Source organism: Phasianus colchicus, chromosome 1, assembly GCF_987193195.1.
Source record: "Phasianus colchicus chromosome 1, bPhaCol1.hap1.1, whole genome shotgun sequence".
NCBI lineage: Eukaryota > Metazoa > Chordata > Aves > Galliformes > Phasianidae > Phasianus > Phasianus colchicus.
In genome coordinates, this window is record NC_143436.1 from 82193719 (window position 1) to 82217563 (window position 23845).

Here is a 23845-nt window from a genome sequence, read left to right on the forward strand (position 1 = left end):
GGGGACCTGCTAAAAATAGCTGCTAATGTCTGCCAGACTGCTTATGAAACACCACTAGCAGCCACTGCTAAAATTACCTTAATTGTATGTTTCTGTATTTTTTCCAAAGCAGAAGTTTAAGTATAAGCATTCAGGTGAAAGCTTTGTTTAGTCATGGGAAAAAGAAATTCTTTCATCATGTAGGCAGGTAGTAGGTTAGGTTTTCCCCTCACCTCAGTGGTAGCTGTAGCTCGATAAAGCTCTTCAGCTTAGGAATTTACTGTGCTGGTCTGTTTGCCATGCTGGGAGGAGTGCTTGGAGGAAACTACCAGACATGGTGAAGCCAGAAAGGTGTAGGCACTGGCTCACACGGTGATAGGAAAGAAGGCTTCGGGAAAATGATCTTTCATTTTGATACTGAAAGTAAATATCCCTTTGAATATGACTGCATGGTTTATTGCACTGTGTGATGGTGACCTGCTGGGACTTGGTGGTGGCCACCCAGCAGCTGGTTGCTGCATTCCCCTCTGCTACTGTTGGACCCAGAGGAGTCATCTGATGGCCGAAGCAATAAGGTCTGGGCTAACACAACGGGGCTCTTTCCATGCTTTTTCTTCTCTGTGGGTTTTATTTTGTCAGAGATTGTTCTGAGTCAAGCTTATGCTGGGGAAGATGAGCACACTGCAGTGTGAAAGCTGTGCTGTGTTTGTCTTGACTTCCTTAGTTAAGACTTACAAGCCTGTAGAAAGTAAATGCCTTAGAGCTTCATGTGACCTTGCAGTGACCATTTACCATGACCATCATGTAAATGTTCCTGGAGCTGAGAAGTATCTTGTTATTTTTTAAATGCTTGTTTGCAGTCTTCATCGTTAAGCTTTCAAACAGAGTAAATGGAACTGCCCCTCTAAAATAGGGGAGTTTTATCCTGTGGCATTTGGAACAATTGGACTGAAATGTAGTAAATCCAGGTGCTGTTGCTTAGTTAAATTTTATCAGTGGATAAATAATGGGGTTTTATCAACAAGTAAATAATAGGAGAAACTGTCCCCGCATCTCTTTCTGTTCCTTGTGACATACTGACCTCAAAAAGGCACGAAACAGAATGCTTGAGTTATATACTTGTTCATTTTTTTTTTTATAATGAAGTTATTTTGCCTTTCTGAGCTGGTACCTCTTATTTTATAGCAGCATCATAAGGCATATTACAGTGGCAGTGACTTCTGCTTAGTATTTCCTTTTTCCTCCAGTTTTTAGTTGTATCCTGCAGAAATTTAGCATTTTCTACTTGGAATTTGTGTGGCCATCTTAGTAATTCTTTTACACTGGCCGATTTTGAGATGATAAACATCTAGAAAGCTTCACTAACATTAGGTGCAAGTGGAATGAATATCTATATCTATATATATTTCCTTTGTTCCTGTGTGTCCAGATAGAAACAAAGGCGACACTGAATTCAGGATGGAGTGCTTTAAAAACCTGAGTGATCTTTGAGTGGCTTGGCTGTTGCAACTAAAATTGATCTGTTTTGTGTTTGTGAATTGACACGTAATTGATTGCAGCTATAGTCTGGCTATCATCAATAAAGTCAAAAGAAGGATTGTTTCAGTTTTTTGTCATTTATCGCTTTTATTTATCATTTATTTATTATCATTTGTTGACGATTTTTAAACTGAATATGGATTTTGACACTATGGAAAGCAGCATATTCATTATTGAGTGATGACACTGTTCCATGAGGGCCATGGAAAACTATCTGGTCTGCATAATATAATGTAAGTATTGAGTTTTTGTGACATTCTGAAGACCCAGAGAGATCATCATGATTGTCGTGTGCAGGCTTTCTTATTTCAAGCCTTGTAGTTGTTGCCCAGCTACATGGTAAGCTTTAGAGAAGATTCTAGTCTGAAATAAAATACCATGCCACACAAATCACACTAGCTTTCAGAGTCTTTAGAAAATTCACATCTTTGACGTTTGCCTTTGCTCCTTTTCTGTCCCAGACTCTTGCAATTTCTGTTTCTAATCTTTGTGTGTGATATCTCTACCTACAGATCAGGGTCCTCGCTGAAGTTTCTATTCCTTAAGTGTGTCTTTTAGGTATAATGCTCATTCAGATTTCTCTCTTAGACTTAAGTTGGTTGATCTCTTAAAGTCTCATTCAAAGGGATGCATCTTTCTTACCTTTTCTTATAATGTCTGTGGTGTCTTTCTGAACCTCTCGTGTTTTGAATTATCACTTATGAATTCTAGTCACCAGAAATGAATGCAGTAACTTTTGCATAGTTGCTAAAGAGGGAAGAGGAATTTTTTTTTCTTGATTGTTTCCTGGCTGATGTTCCCTTATGTGTCCACCTTAAGGATTGCTTCAGGTCTCAGTAGCTGTGTTCAGCTTAGGTTTTTCTTTCTGCTCATTGCTTGCTGGGGTACCTTTCAGGTCCAAATTGATGCCTGCACTCTTTGGGTTTGACAGCATGGCCCGTTGCCTTGATTCCTACAGCCTTTTTGTGCCTGGGTTTTGCAGGGAGCGCAGCTGCTTCTTCATTTGTCTCTCCTCTCTACGCAGCTCTGAGTTTTGTGCTGCTTTTCTTTCAGATTGGTGGCAGAAATTGCAAGACGACCAACAGTTAGTGCCTTTGGGGCCTCTACGTAGCTCTTCTTAAATCTTAGTTATGTTGAAACTTATGTCCTAATTGTAATTTGACTAATAATCATACTTCTTTCTGAATGCTTGTTTCTTTGTTAACGTAGAAGGCAGTAAGTCACAAACCCCATAGAAGTGCATTTGTATCAGTGCTGTTTTTTCTCTCTTTTCCAAATGAGCCTGCAGTCTGTGCAAAAATGTGGAGCCCGACAATCTAGTCTCCACAAGCCATGTTACTGCTTCTGTACTACCAAAGTAGCTGATAAAACACTTGATCTGGAATTGCCATCAAAGATACAGGGTTGTAATTACCTGGGTCATCCCATTTATCTTTTTGATTCTCCTGTATTCTGATGGCTTTCAAAAATCAACACCGTTTCTCAGCTAGCTCTTCTGAAGTCCTTGGACTCAAATTGTGAGATTCTTCTGATCTTACATGTCTGATGGCTGTTCTTTTCTTATGGTATTCAGTTTCAGTCAAGAGGTCAAATGACATTTCCTGTGTCAAAGCCAGTATGCAAATTTATTGAATAATTCTGTGGGGATGACTGACACATGCATTTTTGTTTGGTGTTTGACTTGAGCTATTTTAGAAATAGAGGTTTTCTTTTGCTTTTGTACTAAAAAAACTTTTAAAATATTCTATTTTAGACTCCTTACTTTGAGTTTTTCTAATTCTGTTATAAATTTGTCTGTCTTCTGCTGTCTCCCAGTAGGTAGTGTTCATTCAGTTCCCTGATGGATGACAGATACTGCCCAGTAACACACTTCAGGAAAAAAAAAATAAGAATTGCATTTTGTCCCCTGTACTCGCTCATAACTATTAGCTTTTATTGAAATGAACCTTTCACAAAATTGTGCTGGGAATCTGTGTTACTCATTCAGATTTACCTAAGTATGAATAGTATAATCATGATGTGATTGCGTGCACTTAACCAACTACTGATTTGATCAGCTTCTTTCTGTCAGTTAAGTTCCACAAAATTTCCCATGCTATGTGCAGTATTCTAGAAAACTGCCATCTAGAGCTGTAACTTCTGCTGCTGACAGTGTTATGAGCTCAATCATGTGTTGCTTGCACTGAAGACTTACAGCACCTGAGGGCATCTAGACCTCTTCTTTCACAGGTCATTAACAGGTATCTAAGTAGCCAGGAGTTTTGTTCCTTAGTGTAATTGGATGGTCTGTATTGCATCCTAGCAGATGACTTTTCTTGTGCTTTCTATTAAGGTGTGTGGTTTTTTTTTTTTTTTCATGGTGTATTGAGATCCTTTGACCTTCTCAATTAGCAATGAGTGAAAATCACTAGTGTGGCTCTGACAGACTTCCATAGCCCCTGGTCACTCACGTCCTATAAGCAGCGGTGACAGCTGCTGGTTGTAACCTATTGAACTTGGCAGGGGCTACATGCAGTGGTGTAGTATTTCCATGGAATAGTGCCTGTTTGAATGTATTGAACATAAAGCAAATTAAGATGAGAGACCGTGGGAAGGAAAGCAGTCTACAATATTGACTTAATATTGAGCAATACGTTCATAGGGAAATGGCTCTGAGAGTTAAAACAGATCAATGGAAGTATTTGAATCAAGCGGAGAAAGATAGCTATATGACCACAGACTCTAGAGAGCATGATGTAGGTGTGTGAGGTTTTCTTTTAGGTCCAGGACACCTCATGAACATCTAGTAAGATGACTGCTGTGCGTGGCAACAGGGAGAAGTGTACCAGCTGCAGGGTGGAAGGAAGAGCAGGTAGGTAGAGTTAGAAGGAAGGGGAAATGCAGGAGTTTGTCAGCAGCACAAGGGATTGAGGTTGTATTTGAAGTAGGAAGAAAGCAGAAATAAACATCCTATTAATTCTTTGTTTCTGCCCTTCAAAATATATGAAAGAGAAGGAAAATGGATTATATGTGGTTGAAAGAAGTAAAGAATCATAGATCTCTGTCTATATGTGCATTAGTGTGCATCTGTACTTCTCAGTCAGAAGTTAAACAGCTGAAGGGATGTAGAGCAGACATAACTTTGGACTTTCTCCAGGCCTATTCATTAGAATGTATGGTGGGAGTTATGATCAATAGCAAAGGAAGTCTTTCATGGTCTCTGAGTGTTGAAGTGAATTTTATTGACTGACAGCTAAGTTGAGTCACTAGCAAGAAGTCTACGTGCAGGACGCTTGCAGCTTTGTGCTGGCTGTAGTAGTCTGCAGCTGATGGGATATTTATATGAGGAAATCCTTGTCCAGTAGTTGAATCCATTGTCTTACCTGGGTAAACATCATGTGGTGGGTTTTTTTGGTTTGTTTATTTTTTTTTGAAAAGCATGCCTCTGGTTCCTGAACCATATGATTGTCTCATTACGGTAGCACTGATCCAAGTTCATTTGGGTTTAACTGGTGAATTGTACAAACAAAATGCAGGACTTAATATGAGGGCTGCTCTGAAAATAATGCCTCCTATTTTGCTATGTTGGCCCACAATGTCAGAGGTTAGTGGAATGGCAGTTGAGGATGAGCCTTTCCAACAGTATTCTGTTCCTTGTTGTTGCTGTGCCACAGATGGCAGCAGAGGGGCAATCTGATAAAATGGCGCCTGACGTGGAAGTGCGGATGGAGCAAAGGTGTGGAGTTGAGTTCCTCGGTATGGAAAAAATTGTGCCTGTTGGCATTAACTGACACTTGCTGAATGTTGATAGAGCACAGTGAGATGCTGGCTGGTGCATCTCAGCAGTGACGACAGCAATGGAAAGCCACGTTTCACACAGTCATGTACAGCTGTCGCACCACAAAATGAAGAGCAGCTTGATATCAGCTCATCCACGTGAATCGGTGGATTGTGATCAGGGAACTGTCCGTGGAGTTCAGTATCTGCTTCAGTGCTTTGGGAACAGTGGTGAGAATGTTGGAATATCACCAAGTTTGTGCCAGATAGGTCACCCAAGTGCTCACATGAGATGAACAGAAAGAACAAGTTTGTCAGGACTTATGGAACGAATATGAGGCTGCAGGTAATGGTTTCCTGGTTGCTTTGTTAGCAGTGATGAGAAGCAGTGTCTGCACTACGAACTGGAGTCAAAAAGGCAATCCATGGAGTGGCAACGTGTGAATTCCTCTTTGAAGAAAAAGTTCAAGATACAACCCTCAGTGGGCAGAGCACTGTGCACTGCCTTTTGGGATGGGAAATGCTTGATTTTTCTGGATTTCTTGAAACACAGACAAACCATCAACTCTGATTGCTACGCTGTCATGGTGACTGAGCTGAAGGCTTGGTCACACCAGATAAGAAGACAGTCTTTCTTTTGTGACATGATAACGGCAGGCCCCGTACCAGTTTGAAGACCAGAAAACATTGCCAATCTTGGCTGGACTATCCTACCACACCTACCCTGTAATCTGGATTTGGCACCTTCTGGCTTTCATCTGATAGAACCAATGAAAGATAGGCTACCTGGGCAACGTTTTCCTAGCAGTGGTGCCATTGTAGCGACTGTGAAATGGGGGGTCACCTCCACCACGCAGATTTTGATAAGCGCGGCATGCAGGCTCTTGTTCATTACTGGCAAAAATGCACAGCTAATGGTGATGACTGTGTTAAAAAATAGAGTTCTTTTGGCTGAGAATTTGCTGTATCAAATAGTGTTATTGCGCTCTTTGTATCAGTTGTAGTTTCCCTGGAAATAAATCGAAGCCATTATTTTCAAAGTGACCTACATGTACTCAGCTTCTTTTTGGGTGCACAAAATTTGATTCATACCTAAGTGTGAAAGGGTAAGCGATGATGGTAAGGTAAAACGATGCCAGGACCTGTGCTAAAATTTAATTAAGATGCTGGAAAACAGAGTTTGAGTTTGCTGTAGTGCTTTAATACTGTTGTCTTGTGAGTGGAATACATTCTTTTCTTCCCCCAAACTGATTAGTATTCTCTGCTTTCAAAGAACTAACTTTACCTAATGCTGGTAAATTGTCCAATTTAGTAATTGTGCTGGAAGGTGGAAAGTGAGCTAGAAACATCGCTGCATTTGAAAATTACAGTGTGTGGATTTTGTTTTCACTTGCAAATCTGTGAACTGGCTTCTGCAATAACCTCTTCATCAAGAGCACCCCTAAATACTATGGAATGGATGTTAAACACCTGAAAGGTGCGGGGAAGTGGTTTAAGGGTTTGGATGTACCAAGTGTAAATGCAGGGTACTTTACTTAGATGATGGTTGTACCATGGTATGAATCTGCTTTTTTGTTGCAGTGTAACAAGGTACCATTAGCACCAGAAATCAGCTTGCTGGAACAGTTGAAGCAGATTTGATGTGAGCTTTAAGAGCTGTAGTATTTTGGTGTTTGGTCCTTTCTTCCTTCCTTATATTTTCAAGTTAATCTTGAAGACCTTCTGCAGTCCAAGGTGTTGAGAACATTGTGCTCACCTAGCCAGTGAGGCCACCAAGTCTGACAGCCTGAAACCCAGTAAGAGGCAAAACAGATGAGATGAAAACTGTCTCAGCTTCGGGTTGAGACTTGCTGTGGTGTGATGTTTCCTGGTGTTTGCTGTTGGGAATCTCAATTTGGAGATAGTGAAGATTGCTGGAGAAGGGTGTTTCCTCTCCACCAGCTTTTGTCACACTGGGGCTAAAGCCATCTTTCCCAGAGTTGTTCCAGCAAACTCATTTATATGTTGTTTGGCTGACAAGTTAATTCTTGCTGTCCAGACATTAAGAATTGACATACATGCTGAACCGGGTATAGGCTTCTGAACACTGTGTGCATGAGTGGCAAAACTGGCTTGGGGCTCCTGGATGCTGCTGTGATACAAGCACCTATTATTTGTATGCTTGGAGAAGTAACGAGACTTTTGCTGTTTGAGATCAAAGCTGTCAAAAGCACAGGGTGAATTTAACGTCCCAGTGATTAAGCTTCAGATATTCTCTAATGTAATACAGCTGAAACTCCAGCAGGGTTATTTTTGAAAGTTTGGAGTCCTTACTGTGCTTCACTGGAAGAAGGAAATGGAGAGAAACATCTAGGGGGCTTAATGCTCTGTAACGTGCTGGTAAGGAAACCAAGCAATTCTTTGGTTAGCCAATTAATGTCAGTGCTTATGTTTTGAAGCGCTAAGTATTTTTAATGAGTTTAGTTAGGAGTTGTTTTTACTTGTGCTTAAAGGAAGCATCATGAAAGTTCTCATTGGAGTTCTGGAAAAGCTGCAATAGAGCCAAGTGAGAAAACTCAGGGCTTGCTCTTGTGGTCCAGGAGATCCCAAAGTAGCTTCTAACTCTGGAGTGTCCCTTAAGCAGCTCTCCTGAGGCTAAGCACTTCACATTTCAGTGGGAATTGCCAGAGATGAGTTTCCTTCTACCTCTAGAACCTGGCTTTGGGAGGGCTGGGAATGAGCCTTATTACTTGTAATCTCAAAACCCCAACCTTGTGACCAAGCCTGAAAAAAAAGAGGTGGGAAAGCAGAAGGTTTATTTACTTATTAGATGACAGGGACGTAAATGTCACCTATTCATATATGCTTAGTTGGAATGTTCATCAGAGAAAGTCAGGCAAATAGAAGTGGAAGACTGCTATCAGAATTACACTTTCATTTTGTTTACAAAAAAAAAAAAAATCAGAGTTCTTCTTGGCTTCCATCCACGTATTTCTTAAAGCTATCAAAGAGGAGGGTTAATTTTCCATGCGATTTTACTCTGCTTTCCCTTTATTCTCCTTTTTCTCTGAGCAGATGTTTATCCCTTTTTCCCTTTTTTGCTTTTTGTTGCTTTGCTGCTTTCTCTTCAGATGTGTAAATCTGCTTCTCACCTTGTGAATATTTTGGAAAAAGGAATCTATATATATCTGCTGTGCATTGTTTGGCAAGTAATTGTCATCTTTTGCAGTAATGTTCTTTACTTCTTTTTAAATTTGTTTGTTTCATGGAGCAGTTGGATGCATAAAAGCAAACAGTTTGTAAAGACGTGAAAGGTAAGGGATGAGTAACAACAGTTAATATAAATTTTTCAGGAGCCATCCATAATGGCAAACCAACCCACTCGTTTTTCTGCATTTGTGGATGCAAAAGTAATAGCAGATGTGTGTCTTGACTTAGACATTTTGAAGTTCATTTTCCCATGAGCAGCTTAGGAAAGGAACGGACCGCTAGAAATCCCCTTAAAGGGGAGCACAGTTGTTTGGTTATTTTGTCATATTTTATCATATTTGAAAAGTTGTGGCTGTCAGGTGAGGTTCTGGATGACTGGAGGAAGGGTCACATCACTCCTATTTACAAGAAAGGGAGAAAGGAGGACCCCGGGAACTACAGGCCAGTGAGTCTCACCTCTGTGCCTGGGAAGATGATGGAACAGATCATCCTGGATGACATGCTTGGTCACATGAGGAAAGGGCGTGTGATCCGTGACAGCCAGCACGGCTTCACCAGAGGAAGGTCATGCTTGACCAATCTGGTGGCCTTCTATGACGGGGTGATGGCATCGGTGGACAAGGGAAAGGTGACCGATGTCATTTACCAGGACTTGAGCAAGGCCTTTGACATGGTCCCCCACCACATCCTTCTCTCCAAACTGGAGGGATGTGGATTTGATGGGTGGACCACTCGATGGATAAGAAACTGGTTGAAAGGCCGCAGACAGAGGGTGGTCATCAATGGCTCTATGTCCAGGTGGAGGCTGGTAACGAGCGGCGTCCCCCAGGGATCTGTCTTGGGACCGGTGCTCTTTAACATCTTTATCAATGACATCGATGACGGAATCGAGTGCACCCTCAGCAAGTTTGCTGATGACACCAAGCTGAGTGGTGTGGTTGGCAGTGGAAGGAAGGAATGCCATTCAGAGGGACCTCAACAGAACTTGAAAGGTGGGCATGAGTGAACCTAATGAGTTTCAACACAGCAAAGTGCAGAGTTTTGCACTTGGGCCAGAGGAATCCCAGGCATCCCTACAGACTGGAAGGTGCGGTCCTTGAGAGCAGCCCTGCAGAGAAGGACCTGGGGGTCTTGATGGATGAAAAGCTTAACATGAGCCAGCACTGTGCTCTTGCAACTTGGAAAACAAATGTATTCTGGGCTCCATCAAAAGAGGGGTGGCCAGCAGGGATAGGGAGGTGACTGTCCCCCTCTACTCTGCTCTTGTGAGGCCCATCTGGAGTACTGTGTCCAGGTCTGGAGCCCCCAGTACAAGAAAAATGTTGGAAAGGGTCCAGAGGAGAGCTATGAAGATGCTCAGGGGGTTGGAGCACCTCCCCTACAAAGACAGGCTGAGGGAGCTGGGCTTGTTCAGCCTGGAGAAAAGTAGTCTGCAGGGTGACCTCATTGCAGCCTTTCAGTACCTGAAGGGAGCCTACAAACAAGAGGGGAGTAAACTCTTTGAAAGGATTGATAACTGCAGGACAAAGGGAAATGGTTTTAAGTTGAGGGAGGGAAGATTTAGGTTGGATGTCAGGGGGAAGTTCTTTACAGAGAGAGTGGTGAGGTGCTGGAACAGGCTGCCCAGAGAGGTTGTGGATGCCCCGTCCCTGGAGGTGTTCAAGGCCAGGTTGGATGGGGCTCTGGGCAGCCTGGTCTAGTATTAAATGTGGAGGTTGGTGGCCCTGCGTGTGGCAGTGGGTTGGAGCTTGATGATCCTTGAGGTCCCTTCCAACCCTGGCCATTCTGTGATTCTGTGATTTGAGTGTACCACGGGGTTCAAGATAAAATGATATATTTACAGGGTTTCTGCAGTCTTCTAGCAGCCTTGCAGGATTCTCTGGTTTTTGACAATTTTTGAGATAAGTTCTGTGTAGCACTGTGAAGTGGGTCATCTTTTGGTGGTCACTCAGTATTGAAAGTGTGTGACAGGCTGACGGAATACTGTGAGGAAGCCTTGGATGCAGTTCAGCTGGGGCAAATGCGGACTCTGGTCATGATGAGAACAGCCAGGTGCAAGATGGAAGGGGACAGTGATTGGCAGGCAGTGGTTCTGCTCAGAAGGGTTTGGCACCCAAACAGGCAGTGAGTCAGCCAGATTCTCATATTGCAAAAGCTGCAAATGCTGTGCCGGGCTGCACAAACAAGTGTGTTGCAAGTTGGGTACAAGGAGCTGCTAGCATGCTGGGCAGAGCTCAGGTAAGCTTAAGCTGGTGTGTCTGCTTTTGGGTATCATACCTGAGAGACGTCAGCAGTGGTGGGACAGGTCCCGAAAGAAAAGTAGCATGTTCATGGTGGTAATGTCCTTTGCAGCAGTCCTTCATGTGTTGCGAGTGGAGTGGGAGGAGGGCAGGTGGAAGGGGATTGCATGCTATTTTCCATGCCTATGGGGAGTCAAGCTAGTGATGTGCCTAACTGTAATAGAGGTGACCTGAGTTACGTATTAGAAAAATCTTTCTTGATGCGTGAGTAGTGAAGGACTGGAAGGGGCTTCCTGAGGTAGCTGTGGAAGGTAGCTTACTTGGTAAGTAGGTGTGATGGGCATTTTGAGTCTCACTCATGTAGTGTTGGTGAGTGATTGCTGTTGAACAGCGGATTCCTTCTGGCTTTTCTTGCAGTCTGATTTGATAATGCAACCCGAACCATCATAACTTAAAGACAACAAATCCTGATGTGTACTTGCAGGATGACTAAAACTTTGGTCCTGTTACAAGCAAAATCAGATTTTGAACTTAAGGAAGCACACTGGTAATAAATGGCTCTTATCGTAGGTGATAATGGTTTTGTCTTTTTATGGGGAAGCAGCTGTGTTACTCAAGAGTGGCTGGTTGCTGACAGCTGAAATCCACAGCTGCTGCATCTGCACTGAAACACATGCAGCTACTTTGGATCCTGAGTGCAGGTTCCTGTCTGCACTCTGCTGCACAGCATGAAAGTGAAATACTTCGTCATGCTGCTGTTTTTTTTTATTGCCAGATATATATCAATGTATCTGCATGCTGCTCTACTGACAGCTTTGTTTCTTTCCCTTACAGGAGAATATAAGGAAATACAAGTGACGCTATTTAATGTCACTTGTCTTAACATGATGCAGAAATAAGTACTTGTTCTGGTCATACAGCAGATTTTATTGCTGAGTTATTTACATCTGGAAGGAAAGATTTCTTTTTATGATCAAGTTGAAACCTTGTCAGCACTAAATGGCGTCAGTAATAAAACATGCTCAGTGGCTTTTCTGCCTTTTGACGGTTAAGTTTTTCTTCCTCTCTTATATTAAAACATATATACTGATGTAAGTCCTTGCCCTTTTCTATTTCATTCTTTTTTGGTGATCTTGCTTGTGAGCATATTCTGATTATTTTTCTCTCTCTTGTTTCCCAGGAGACAAAGATGGCAGCAAGGTGACTACAGTAGTGGCAACTCCTGGACAAGGTCCAGACCGACCGCAAGAAGTTAGCTACACGGACACCAAGGTGATTGGAAATGGATCCTTTGGTGTTGTGTATCAAGCCAAACTCTGTGATTCAGGAGAGCTTGTGGCCATTAAGAAAGTCCTGCAGGATAAAAGATTTAAGGTAAGAGTATGCATAGCTTCAGAATATTCTTTGAATGTTGTCTTGTTTTCCATTTCTTTGTGGCGGTCTTTTTTATTCAGTTTTTTTTTTCATTTGTCTTCATTAGAGCATGTAAACAAAAAAAATCCAAGACTAAAGATTAAACAGATGTTTTTTTGATAAAGGAATATAGTTTAACTGGAAATGAAGCGAGTCACTGCTGTTACTTTTTGCAGTAGTGCAAAACAGGAAGTTAAAAATCCTGATCTTCCTGATTTGATGTTGTAGTGCTGTTCCCTGGTTGCAGACTTGATTCTTCAGACAATGAACCAGGGCAACAAGGGAAAAGTTTGTGTTGTACTTGCTTTTTTCTAGCACAGATTCTTCTCTATAGTCATTAGCAATTAAGCTGCTGTAAGGACAGGTGCCTTTGGGCTTTGTTCTTGGGTGTTGCCACCTATAAAGTAGAAGGCTATGCTTGAATAAATCAGAAAGTCCCCAGGCCAAGCAAGAAGGTAACAAGTGCTGAGCCTAGGGCAGTTTGGACTGAGGGAGGGTTACTTCCCTTCATTATCTGATTCATAAATGTGATCTATTCTGACTGTTCGAAGACTAGCAAATCTTTAATCTAAACAGTAAGTAGCCTTCCAAGAAGTCTATCTCTGTGTGATACTTAAACTAAATTAAGGACCATTAGCAACCTCATCACTGCTGTTACCTGCCCCTGCTAGGTACTTGGTGTACTTGACTGCTTTCTCTTATAGTTAAGGGAGCTGCAGATGAGCTCAATCAGGGGTGAATGGTGGCAAAGGTAACTGATTTTACCATCTAAAATCTGGGTTTCAGCATCTGGAGATGAAACCCACAGCTTTCATGACTAGTGAAGTGTATGGACAGGTTGTAGAGAAGACATTAAAGGGTAATCTTGTTGGCAAAAGCTTGATGCAAAAGTTTCTGAGCTTAAAGATAGGAATTTGAAGCATATTAAAGGAAAAATGATGATTGAAATCTCTTTTGAAAAAAGTTTTAGAAATACTTCTGAGGGCTGGTGGATGATGTTTTCACCATCTCCTTTGCAGTTCTCATTTTTTTTCAGTAACACTTCATGCCTAGCTAGCTTCACTGTTTGTGTTTGTAATTTGTGTCCTGTTTTAGTAGGAAAACAATCCTTTTGAAGTAATTTGAAATTGTTAGAGTATGCCTTTTCCTTGAATCTTGAAATTGATGTTATCATTGACACAGTTATCACCTTATCACAGAGATATCAGCTAAAGAGTGAAAAGGAAAGAAGTTTTTAAATTATACTAATAGTGCAGCATTGTTTGATTTATAATTGAAGGAGATATTTAAGGTTCTTACATTGTTCTTATATTTGTCAGATTTATTTCTGGCTTGTATTATGTGTTAAAGGCAGTTGGAACTGGAGAGGCAGTATGGTGCGGTAAGAAAAGGAGAGGTAGGAGAATAACAGAAGCTCTAAATCTAGTCATTCCTAGAAGAGTTATTTGATCTCTTCTGCTTGTGTAGTTTTAGGTGAAAGGCTGGTAAGTTTCTCTTGTCATGTCATGCTTGGTGGATATCGTGAAGTCATAGAATCACTACGGTTGGATAAGATCTGTAAGATCATCTAGTCCAGCTTTCCACCCACCATGAATATTGCCCACTAAATCATGTCCCTTAGTACCACATCTACACGTCTTGAACAGCTCCAAGTTCTTTGCCTAGTGACAGAGCAGCCTTTTCCAGTGCCTGACCATTCCCTTCTAAGAAGAATTTTTCCAAACATCTATCTTGAACCTCCCTTAGAGCATTTTAAGGCCATTCTCTCCCACCCTATCACTAGTTATTACCTGGGAAGAGAGGCCAACCCTCACCTTGCTACAACCTCCTTTCAGGAAGTTGTAGAGTGTGATAAGGTCTCCCCTGAGCCTCCTCTTCTCCAGACTATATAATCACAGTTCTCTCAGCTGCTCCCATAAGACTTGTACTCCAGATTTCTTACCAGCTTCACTGCCCTTCTTTGGGTACGCTACAGGACCTCGATGTTTCTTTTGTGGTGAGGGGCCTAAAACTTGACACAATACAGTGCGACCTCACCAGAGCTGAGTCTGTGGAGACAGTCACCTCTCTTGTCCTTCTGACTACAAAAAATTTCTGATACCAGACAGGATGCCATTGGCTTTCTTGACCACCTGGGCACACTGTTGGCTCATATTCAGCCAAGCGTTGATCAACATCCCCAGATCCTTTTCGTTTGCACAGCTTTCCAGCCACTCTGTCCTAAGCCTGTAGTGCTGGCACAAGGTGGTTGTGACCAAAGTGCAGGACCCAGCACTTGGTCTTGTTGAACTCTATTTGCTCAGAGTGGCTGTGGATGCCCTGTCTTTGGGGGTGTTCAAGGCTGGGTTGGATGGGACCCTGGGCAACCTGATCTAGTACTTAATCTAGCAGTTGGCAGTCTTGCCTGCGGCAGGGAGTTGGAACCTGATGATCCTTGAGGTCCCTTCTAATCCAAGCCATTCTACGATTCTGTGGACTTCATCCCATTGGCCTCAACCCATCAATCCAGTCTGTCCAGATCCCTTTGTAGGACCTTTCTTTTTTGAGGCAGACCAACACCTCTCCCCAACTTGTTGTCATCTGCAAATTTACTGGGCGTTCACTCAGTTTCCTCATCCACATCATCAATAAAGATGTTAAGGACTGACTATTATTGACCTGTGGAGAACACCACTTGTGACCAGTCTCCAGCTGGATTTAAGTCCATTCACTACTGTATCAGCTTGTGCTTTGGACCAAATTTATAGCTTTTTTGAATCCCATGACTTTGAGGTTATGTTGTCAAAGTGACAGTTTGCCCAAGCGTTTTAGTTTTTGTCCATCAGATACTCATAGTTTTGTGAGTTCTTTTGTTTATTTAAATAAATCTGTATTGGACATCTAATTAAAATGAATGCCTTCGATTATTTTTCTTCAAGTATTTGATCAGTGGCATCTTGTTATTTGACTGTACATCTTTCTTGGAGTGCTTCTTTAAGCCATTAGGAAAAAAGAAGGCTTGTTTTCAATACTATTCCTCTTTTTATTTCAGGGAGAAAAAAAGCTAAAAATCTCATTGTGGTTTTTGCACCTTGAACTCTGGACTAATTGCCCCTCTTTAAGAGACATGAGTGGAGAATGTCCAGTGTCTCTCAACTGGGTGGAATTAATGTTAGGTATATGAGTAGATTCACAGGTTTATAGTATTAATTTAAAAACAACAACAACAAAAGGTGTTCTTATTAATCTGTGTGAGTCACATCTCCAGTAGTACCTGTTAAATGTTTTATGTTCTTTTTCCCCAAACTTGTATGCTAGCCACAGATCACCTGTCTTTGTCTTCAGCTCACTGTTTTATCCTGTAATTCATAAGAGTAGCCCTCCCCTTCTTTTTACATTTTGATCTGGAAGTGCATGTTCTGAAGTCTGAAGGTGTACATTCCTGCAGACTGGGAGAAAGCTTCTGCTTGGACAGATTTGGAAGGTGGAAATAAGCTATCTTTATATCAAGAATAGTTTACAATTACTTCAGAGTGTGCTATTCCTTGGGAACATCTGATCTAGGTTGTAAATGCTGGACTGAATATTCTATTAGGGGACTTGGAGTGCCTGTTGCCTGTACAGTTTGGTTGCAGTTCAGAAGCAGATCTGCTCTTCTGTTCAGATAGCTTGCTTGTGAAGTGCACAGCAGCTAGGCTCTTGCCACCCTAGTGTGACTGTCTGGATGGTAGTCTCAGCTATGGTGACTGGAATTCCCACTTCTCTATCATGAACATACACTCTTGCCTTGATACTAGTGAGGGGAATCCCCACCGTAGATAGCAAAGGATGGTAGAAGTTGGTTTGCCTGTTTTAAATGAGCTTTCTCACCTTTTGGGGGAAGAGAGGAGTGCTTCAGTTTATGTGATGGTATGGATAGTTTGCAATGCTGCTACCTCTTTCTACTCCTTGTTGCATTTCAGTTGGCTGTTCAACTGTGGCACTGCAGTTCTAGCATGGCTGTGTTTTAAACAGGATCTCTGAAGTGCTATGAGTTCTAAAATGGTGTGTGCTAGAATTCATTGTAACATAGAGCAGCACAGTAGATACACTAGGAACAGACTGAAAGGAACAGCTTGAATAAATATTTATTCTTAATTTTGGTATGCAGTTCACCTGCCTTCATTAAGCTAGATTTCCATGTTAGGCATGAGAACTTCAGTAACGTCATTTTGGACAATAATATGATACTTAGGTGAGTGGTTCACAAATTATATTTGTCACTTATGTACAAGACCACTGAGGTCGTCTGTAGTCAACGTGGAGAATCAGAAATTAACAGTTTGACGAGGCTAAGTAATAGACATTTCTGTTTGAAGAATGGCATGAGACAGCTTTAACAAGGTTTTGGAGCTAAAGCCTATTGGAATAACTGAATTTCCTGAGGGCTGCATCCTACCCTTTCTAGATCAATACTGTGCTTCTGCTTCTATTCTGCAGATGTGTAAGAAGAGGTCCTCAAACAAAGCACTGGTAAAGATAGATGCAGTAAAATTATTTATAATCTCTTCAAGTATTTTAATCCATATTTCAGTGCAGGCTGCCCTTAACTGCCAATACTCTCATTGTGATGCTTGGGAAAAAAATTCTGGTAGCATAAATCTTCTTGCCCTGTTTTTGTTGATATGCTCTTTGGAATATTCTTCAGAGCGGAGAGCAACGTGACTGACTCTTAATTCTGCAAAAAGCAGTAGTAAGGTGGCAGGTCTTAGCACACGTAGGAAGTTCTTAGTCTGATTGTTTCTGTGACTCCATGCCCATGTTTAAGAAATCCTGTTGGAATGGATGCACGAATTGCTGAAAATATCTCTTGACTGAGAATAAATACCTGAACTCTGCGTATCTAGTACTTAATGCTTTTGCTATAGTCTACTAGGCTGTTGCCATCAAAATGATCAAGTTCTTAATTGTGCACCTTCTCTTGATCTAGAATCGGGCATCACATTTTCTGGACATTGGTCCAAAGTCTGCAGTAAGAGATAACCACATTATATGTGAGAACCACTTGTGCAGTGCTGCCCTTCAAGTCATTCAAGGACTGCTTTGGTTTAGCTCTCAAACTGCGTATGCCATGGTTCAGTTGCCTGAAGTTCTCAAGTAGACATGCAGATCTTCCAGAGCTTGAGAGATTGTCAAACTAGATCCCTGATAGTCCATTAACATGAAACCTGGTGTGGGTAAAGCTGAGGCCACTGAATAGAGCAAGCAAGTGAACTTTTTTCCGTTTAGACATATATACTGTGACCATTTACAGGATGGTTTTTGTGTCTTAATGTATAAAAAATTCAGTGTTAACCTGAGCTTTACAACCTTACAAAGCAGCAGGATGGAAAAGTAAGTATGTGTTGAGGTTCTGATTTCTCTCTTTCTCTGCTGGATGTGTGTACTTTGGGAAGCTGTTGGGGTACTTCTGAAAGAAAGCCATTTTTATTTCTGTTCTGGCTTCAGATATATCAAGCTTCTAAGTATAAGAAGAGCCTTTTTCAAATTAGTCCACATCCACTGATTGTGTTAGCTTAATTACAGTAACTTTTATAGCATCTCACATGAAAAACATGAAACTACAAGGAAGAGTTCCCATTTCAAAATGATGATGTGTTCAAGTTCTTAAGTTGTGTTAACTTTTGAAGAGACTGTTCTGTTCAAAACATTGAAAAATCTAAAGTTGACTGAGTTATTTAGTAGATTTTGTGTGTCTGCTTGTGGTCAAACATGTCATTCTCTAGATATGCACATAGAAAAAATGTGGACCTGTTGACTAATGAGATTTGTATCTTTGGCTCTCAGAATCTCAATGCTTAACAGATCACTGAGAATCGAACTTCTCATCAGGCTTAATTGGTTCCACTCCTGGCTCTACCCTCTGTGGCCCATTTCTTGGTTCTCTGTTATCCTTGACTACTTAGAGGAGATAGCAGATATGTATAGGAAATTATGCTGCATTTTCTGGGGGCTTCACTCTACTGAGGTGGCTGTTAGCATAGTTGATCTCGCTTGATGGGTACACAGTACTCTGATTGAGTTGAAGCAAGCATTTTCTGAGGTCTGTAAGGTCAGGCTGTAGATAGTCCTGCCTACAAACTGACGAACAAGGGTTTGACAGACAGCCCCTTGATAGTTGTTGGGAAGGAAACCCAGCAGAAAAGCTTTTGAGGAAGAGGTATCATGGTCTCTTCAATGCAGGCTTAGTTTTCCTTTGTCAGGTTCAGTGAGGATGTATGAAGGATCTTCACTTCTTACTATTTTAGCAAATCCATCTTGCAGACTCCTATTGTGTATTGCAGCTTTGCCATGAGAACATCAGTGTATAGATGAAGGGAAGCCATCCTCCCTGTTGCATAGTTGAGGTGCCTACCATGTAGAACTCTGTCTCTCTTTATATGCCTGAGCTGCCAGTCTTTCAGGCACTTGATGTCGAGGAAGGACATTATGCCCTTTTACAGAAGGAATCGGGAGATAATCACACAGGTTTAGAATAAACACTGTCTTTGTCTTCAGGCAGTGCTTTGGGTCTGAAATTAAGAGTAAAATACAGTGTAGAAATTAGACCTGCTCTGTTGTATTAATGATCCTCTTTCTTGGTGGCCTTGTCATGTGTCTAGGTGTCCATGAAAGACAGAACTTATTCTTGTTAATTTAATGTGTGTATGAGCTAGTCTAACTCTCTCATATCACTTTCTAAAGACTGGTGAACATTCAAATAATAAACTGAAGGACTTCTCTCAAAATAATGTTTCCTTAATTTGTTCTGTCTCACTTCCAAGGACTTCCCAGTTCGAACTGGAAGCATCCATGGGATGAAAAGTCACAAAGCATAAATGTGATGATGAGAGATAATAACGTTTAAACACCTCTTTTCTAAGTCTTTGAGGACTTTCACATCTTAGCTACTTTGAAGATCTGAGGGCTAATGAATCACTGTTCACAAGACCATTACAGAGGTGGCGCTTTTAGAAGGATCCTTAATTTTATTGTTAAATAACTAGAAGGAGCACCTTGAACAACAGTTCTCTCTTCTGACTACTTCAATGTGATGCGTTATGCCTGTAATGCAAGGGGAGAAGAAAGCTGCTAATATTTTCCTGTGACATTAGCCAATATTAATAACTTCTGTAAAACAAGCAGAAAGAAGATAATTCAGCTTGAGCGGAAGCCTTTTCAAAACTATCCCTTCCTATTTCTATGTGAAGAGTTGCAGTCCTCTTGAAAACTAGGACCATCAGATACGATTTGCAGTATCAGCAACGCTTGGGTGCATGCATGTTCAGGATATTTTTCCATGTTCTGATGAGCTCAAGGGGTGTGTTCTGTTTGAGAGGCTTTCTTCAAGTCTGTAGTTTAATTGTTGTATGGAGGCCAAAATTGTAGCTGTGATCTAGTTTAGTGTAGCCTGATTAGCAGAGATGTTTACCAAGATAATAGCATTTCTTACAGCACTATTTGATCTGTCTCTTGCAAGCTGGCTTATCTGAGCCAATTCTGTCACTTGACTGTTACTGTGGTTGCATTGTTTTCTTGTTCTCAGTGTGCTGAAGAGTCTGGATAGCTACCTAAATTCTCACTCCAAACCTTGTATTTGATTCAGTTTTCCAATTTGCACAAGAACTGAGTTTGTATGTGCCCTTGATTTGGCAGGTTTTGAAGCATGCAAGTGTACTGCTCGGTGTACCAATCCCTGGGCATGCTCCTGGGCCCTGCGAGGGCTAAGAAGAGTCTTCTTCAGTTGATCCTATTTTTAAGTCTGTATTGACTTTGTAGTTATGTTAGAACAGTTTTTACAGGTGTTTTCTCATCTTCTAGATGAATTGGATTGATTGGTTGTAAGTGCAAAATAAATCACTTTGGCACATAGAGACAAATTGGTGTTCTATTATAGGCACTGATTTCACTTTTCTTCCTTACTGTGTAGTAGGACTGAAAACTATTGCTTTGAGGATGCAGATCTGTCCTTTGTGTATTCACTGACTCAAAAAAGGAACCTTTAGAGGTATTGGCTTTTGATAGTCTTTTGCCTCAACAGTCCAGATGGTTTATGTAGCTGCTGTGGTAATGATTATGGGTTTTTCGTTGTCTCTCACACCTACCAAAGGAGGTTAGTCTAAGTCTGCTGCTGATGAAAAATGTGTATTCCATTAAATATGTGTCTGTTCCATAAAACAAATACATATCCCATGAAATTATATATATTCTTCGAAGTGTGTATATATAATGCACACACATTCATATATGTATATTTAAAATTCATATATGCACACACATATATATTCATATATAAAATTCCAAATTAACTGAAGACTGCTTTGAGACAGGTTTAAAAAAAAAAAAACAAAACAAAAAACTAAAGTGGTTGCAATGCTATTCTGAAATCATGAGACCAAGAGTGGAGATTAAAGTTTAGAAGAATTCCACACACATTAAGGTATGGAAATGTGTACTTTCAGGAACAGAAATAGCTGTAACTCTGCCACATACTGACAGCATACTGTAGCTATGTGACTGCAGTTTAAGATGCTTCAAAATGCCTGATGCTGCTCACATTAAATTTCATTTTCCAAGACGTTTTCCTTTGTCCTTTCCAGCTGTGCTGTTTAAGAGCCCGAGAAGGAACGATATAGAAAAAACAAAACTCTGCATGCAGTAGGGATAAGCTGTTCTTCATTCCTATTTGTAAATCCCGCAGGTGTTTTTTCTGGGTCACACCTGGGAGGGGGCCTTGCTCATAGCACGTGTTCCTAGGTCCATGTAGCCACAATGAAAGGTGACTTGAAAACTTCCTAGGTTTTAGTGCTGGGCTGATGTTCAAAAGCAGTTGTAAAATATGCATGTCCTCTGTGTTTTTATGGAAAAGGTCTGTGATAGCCTTCAGAACTACTGTCATGAGTGCTAGCATCTTTCCTTCTGGAACTCAGCAATTTAGTGATTCATTGCTGCTTAAAGTCATATATAAATTCTAAGCTAATTTTTTTTTCCATCTTGTAGTTCTAGTTAAGACAGCAAAGCAGAGAGCAGGCACGTCTAATGCTCCTGAGAGCTGGCCAGCACTACTGTTGTACTGAGCTCAGGTATTAAAGTGGATATGGGGTGGAAATGGTGTCCCGCTGGGAACCTTCTACACCTGTCTCCCAGTTGAGAAGAAAAGCATTTTGCAGTATATAAATAGAGGATTAGCTGATCTTTGTTGAGATCAAAATGGTGCTTTTGAGAAGTGCTTTAGAAGTTTGGTGCATGCTATTACTTCAAGGCTTTTTGCTGTACCATTGTGTGTTCTGTGTTAGAAGTGCACAGCATGAGGTTGCCGGACTTAGCTGACGCTCTTTTACATCTAGCAGCATTAGATACCTGTGCCTCTCACTTGCTGTCTTTCTCTCTTACTTGATTAAATTATGTTTGATGCAGCATGCCTTTCTTTAAGGTGTGATTGGAGTACGCTGTCAAATGATTTGTCTTCATTTTTTGCCATTTTTAACTTAAAAATATTTGGCTACTATCTTAGGCTACAGGAAATGCGTGTCCCTTTTGAATCTGGTACTTGCTATTTATTCAGGTATTCCACTGTGATAACTGTGCACTTTGGGGGATCAAAAAGTGGTAGCTAACGAAGTGTGAGGGACAGGAAGGGTAGAACAGACCCACCTGCTGCTCAGTAAAGGTTTCCCAGAGCAAGGCCAGGAGGTGGATCTGCTCAAGCATGGTGCTTCCAGACCCGAGCTGTGCCCTCCAGTGCTGTCTGCTAGCTCAGCCTACTCAGCTTCATTTTAAACCTTGTAAATGAGCTGGCTTTATCCCTGGCTCCCTCCTTGAAGAGAAATACCTCAAGCGTAATGAGGAAGGCTGCAGGAAATGCGGAAATCAGAATAATTTTTGATTTGCTGCATTGTTCTCTTGAGTAGATCTGACATCTTCAAACCAACTGGTGTGCTCCTAGGAAGCTTTCGGAGCTGTGTAGCTGGTGCTTCCCTTGCTACAGAAGGCAATATGCTGTGCCTGCTTCTGCTCTGAAAAGTAGTACAGAGATGTGAGAAGATAATGAAAGCAAGCTATTTTTTGTTAAGCCCCTATAGCGTGGAGAAAAGGGCCTTTGGTCTCTGTAGGACATATTCTGGAATTAGCAGCGGTGCTGGTTTTTCCTGTGGTTTGGATGCTTCCTGTTCCTGGGTAGAACTGAAGAGGAGATGCAAGTGCCAGAATTGTTTTTAGACGGCATCGTACAAGGAATCCCTTTTCTGCTATTTCATGTTGCACTTTAAAAAAAAAAAATAAATAAAAAAATGAGGAAAGTGTTTGGTTTTGTGTCCTTCTGAGTTCATTCCCTTGTTGTTTTTTTGTATTTAATTTGCACTATGCAGTAAAGTTTGGCAAGTCTAAATTTAAGGATGAGAGGAACAGTGAGGTTTTGCTGGATGGACTTAACTTCTATATGATCTGAAAGTAAAACTGGATCTGAATTTTGTGTGACTTCCTAAGAGTTGTATCATGTAATAATGCCCGAAAAAAGAAATATTATGGAAAGATGATGAGACATTTACTCTACTAAGAAAAATATTGTTTACGGTGCTTGATGTCCTGGTTTTATATTGATATTTGTTTTAAAGTTTAAAAAATGATGTCAATACAGAGCTTATTGTGAACTTGAGGTATTTTTTGGGCAGGAGCAGGGAAGGTGCCTACTCAAAATCTAGTTCTGCTTCTTTAGAGATGTGACAAACTCTCAACTAAGGAGAATGCAGTCTCCTTTCTTCAGGGTGGGTTTCTGATTCAGTGGTGCCTGGAAGAGTGAACTGGGATGAGCAATCAAGGTTCCTGTATGTCATGATGCAAATACCTAGACTCTGTACATCTGTGTTGCGTAGTTCTAAAATTTGAAGCCCAACCTAATTGTTACTGACCCAACAAAGGTGTTCATTCCACCTCTTGGTTTGTGATGTTCCTTTGAAAGGCCCCAGCCATAGTGATTAGAGTGCCTAGTACTAAGCTAAATAGTCAAAATACTAAGTCAGCCTGAGTCATTGAAGCATAACAATGCATATGTAAAAGAACAGCTGGATCTAATTTTGTTGTTTTTTTAATTTAAGGGGCATTCTGATGTCAGAGAGCTAGATTGTATTTCCCTTCTTTTTTTCCCCTTCAATTTTACCAAATGAGGATGAAGATGGATCTTAAAAAGACATCAAGTCAAATATTCTGTTTCTGTGCTATTCATTTGAAGATGTCTGCAGATCTGTTGATCAGACTGAGTTTGCAGGCCCTTGTGCATTCATCTAAGTTTAATGGCACCAGAAATATGACTCATAAAGGTTGTAGCAAGTTTTTTGGACTCGAGAACAGGCATCTCATTTATACCAGATGACTGTAACAGTGCAAGAATGCTGACTGGTTCTAAATTAAATCATTTGTTGCAGGCTACTTAGTCCCTGAAAGGGGACAGTACAGCTTAGCTGCTTCTCTGAGGGTTTTGGCAGGGCAGACGTGCTTCCTGAGTTCCAATCTGCACTGTTCATGGGGAATTTTTTTCTTCTTCCAAACTTGCCTGAACCTCATAAGGCACCTTCATGGGGAAGTTTGGTTTTCCTGGTGAGTTATAGAGGAAGTTTTAAAAAGATGCATTTCCGACCCCCTAGTGTTAATATCAAGTGTGGAAGTTGGCACTTTCAAATTTACTGCTTCAAAAGCCAGTGTATGGGCTAGGAAGAGGTAGGAAAGTTCAGTTCAGT

The 23845-nt window shown here is 41.1% G+C and overlaps 1 protein-coding gene across 3 annotated transcripts in view; it reads left to right on the top strand.

Annotated features, from left to right (window-relative positions):
- GSK3B (glycogen synthase kinase 3 beta) overlaps positions 1–23845 on the top strand; it is a 143923-nt gene that overhangs the window by 41879 nt on the left and 78199 nt on the right. For all 3 annotated transcript variants that reach the window (XM_090150235.1, XM_031613116.2, XM_090150232.1), the window contains exon 2: positions 11884–12077. In XM_090150235.1, coding sequence (XP_090006361.1) covers positions 11884–12077 — 194 coding nt within the window. The remainder of the gene's footprint in view (positions 1–11883; positions 12078–23845) is intronic.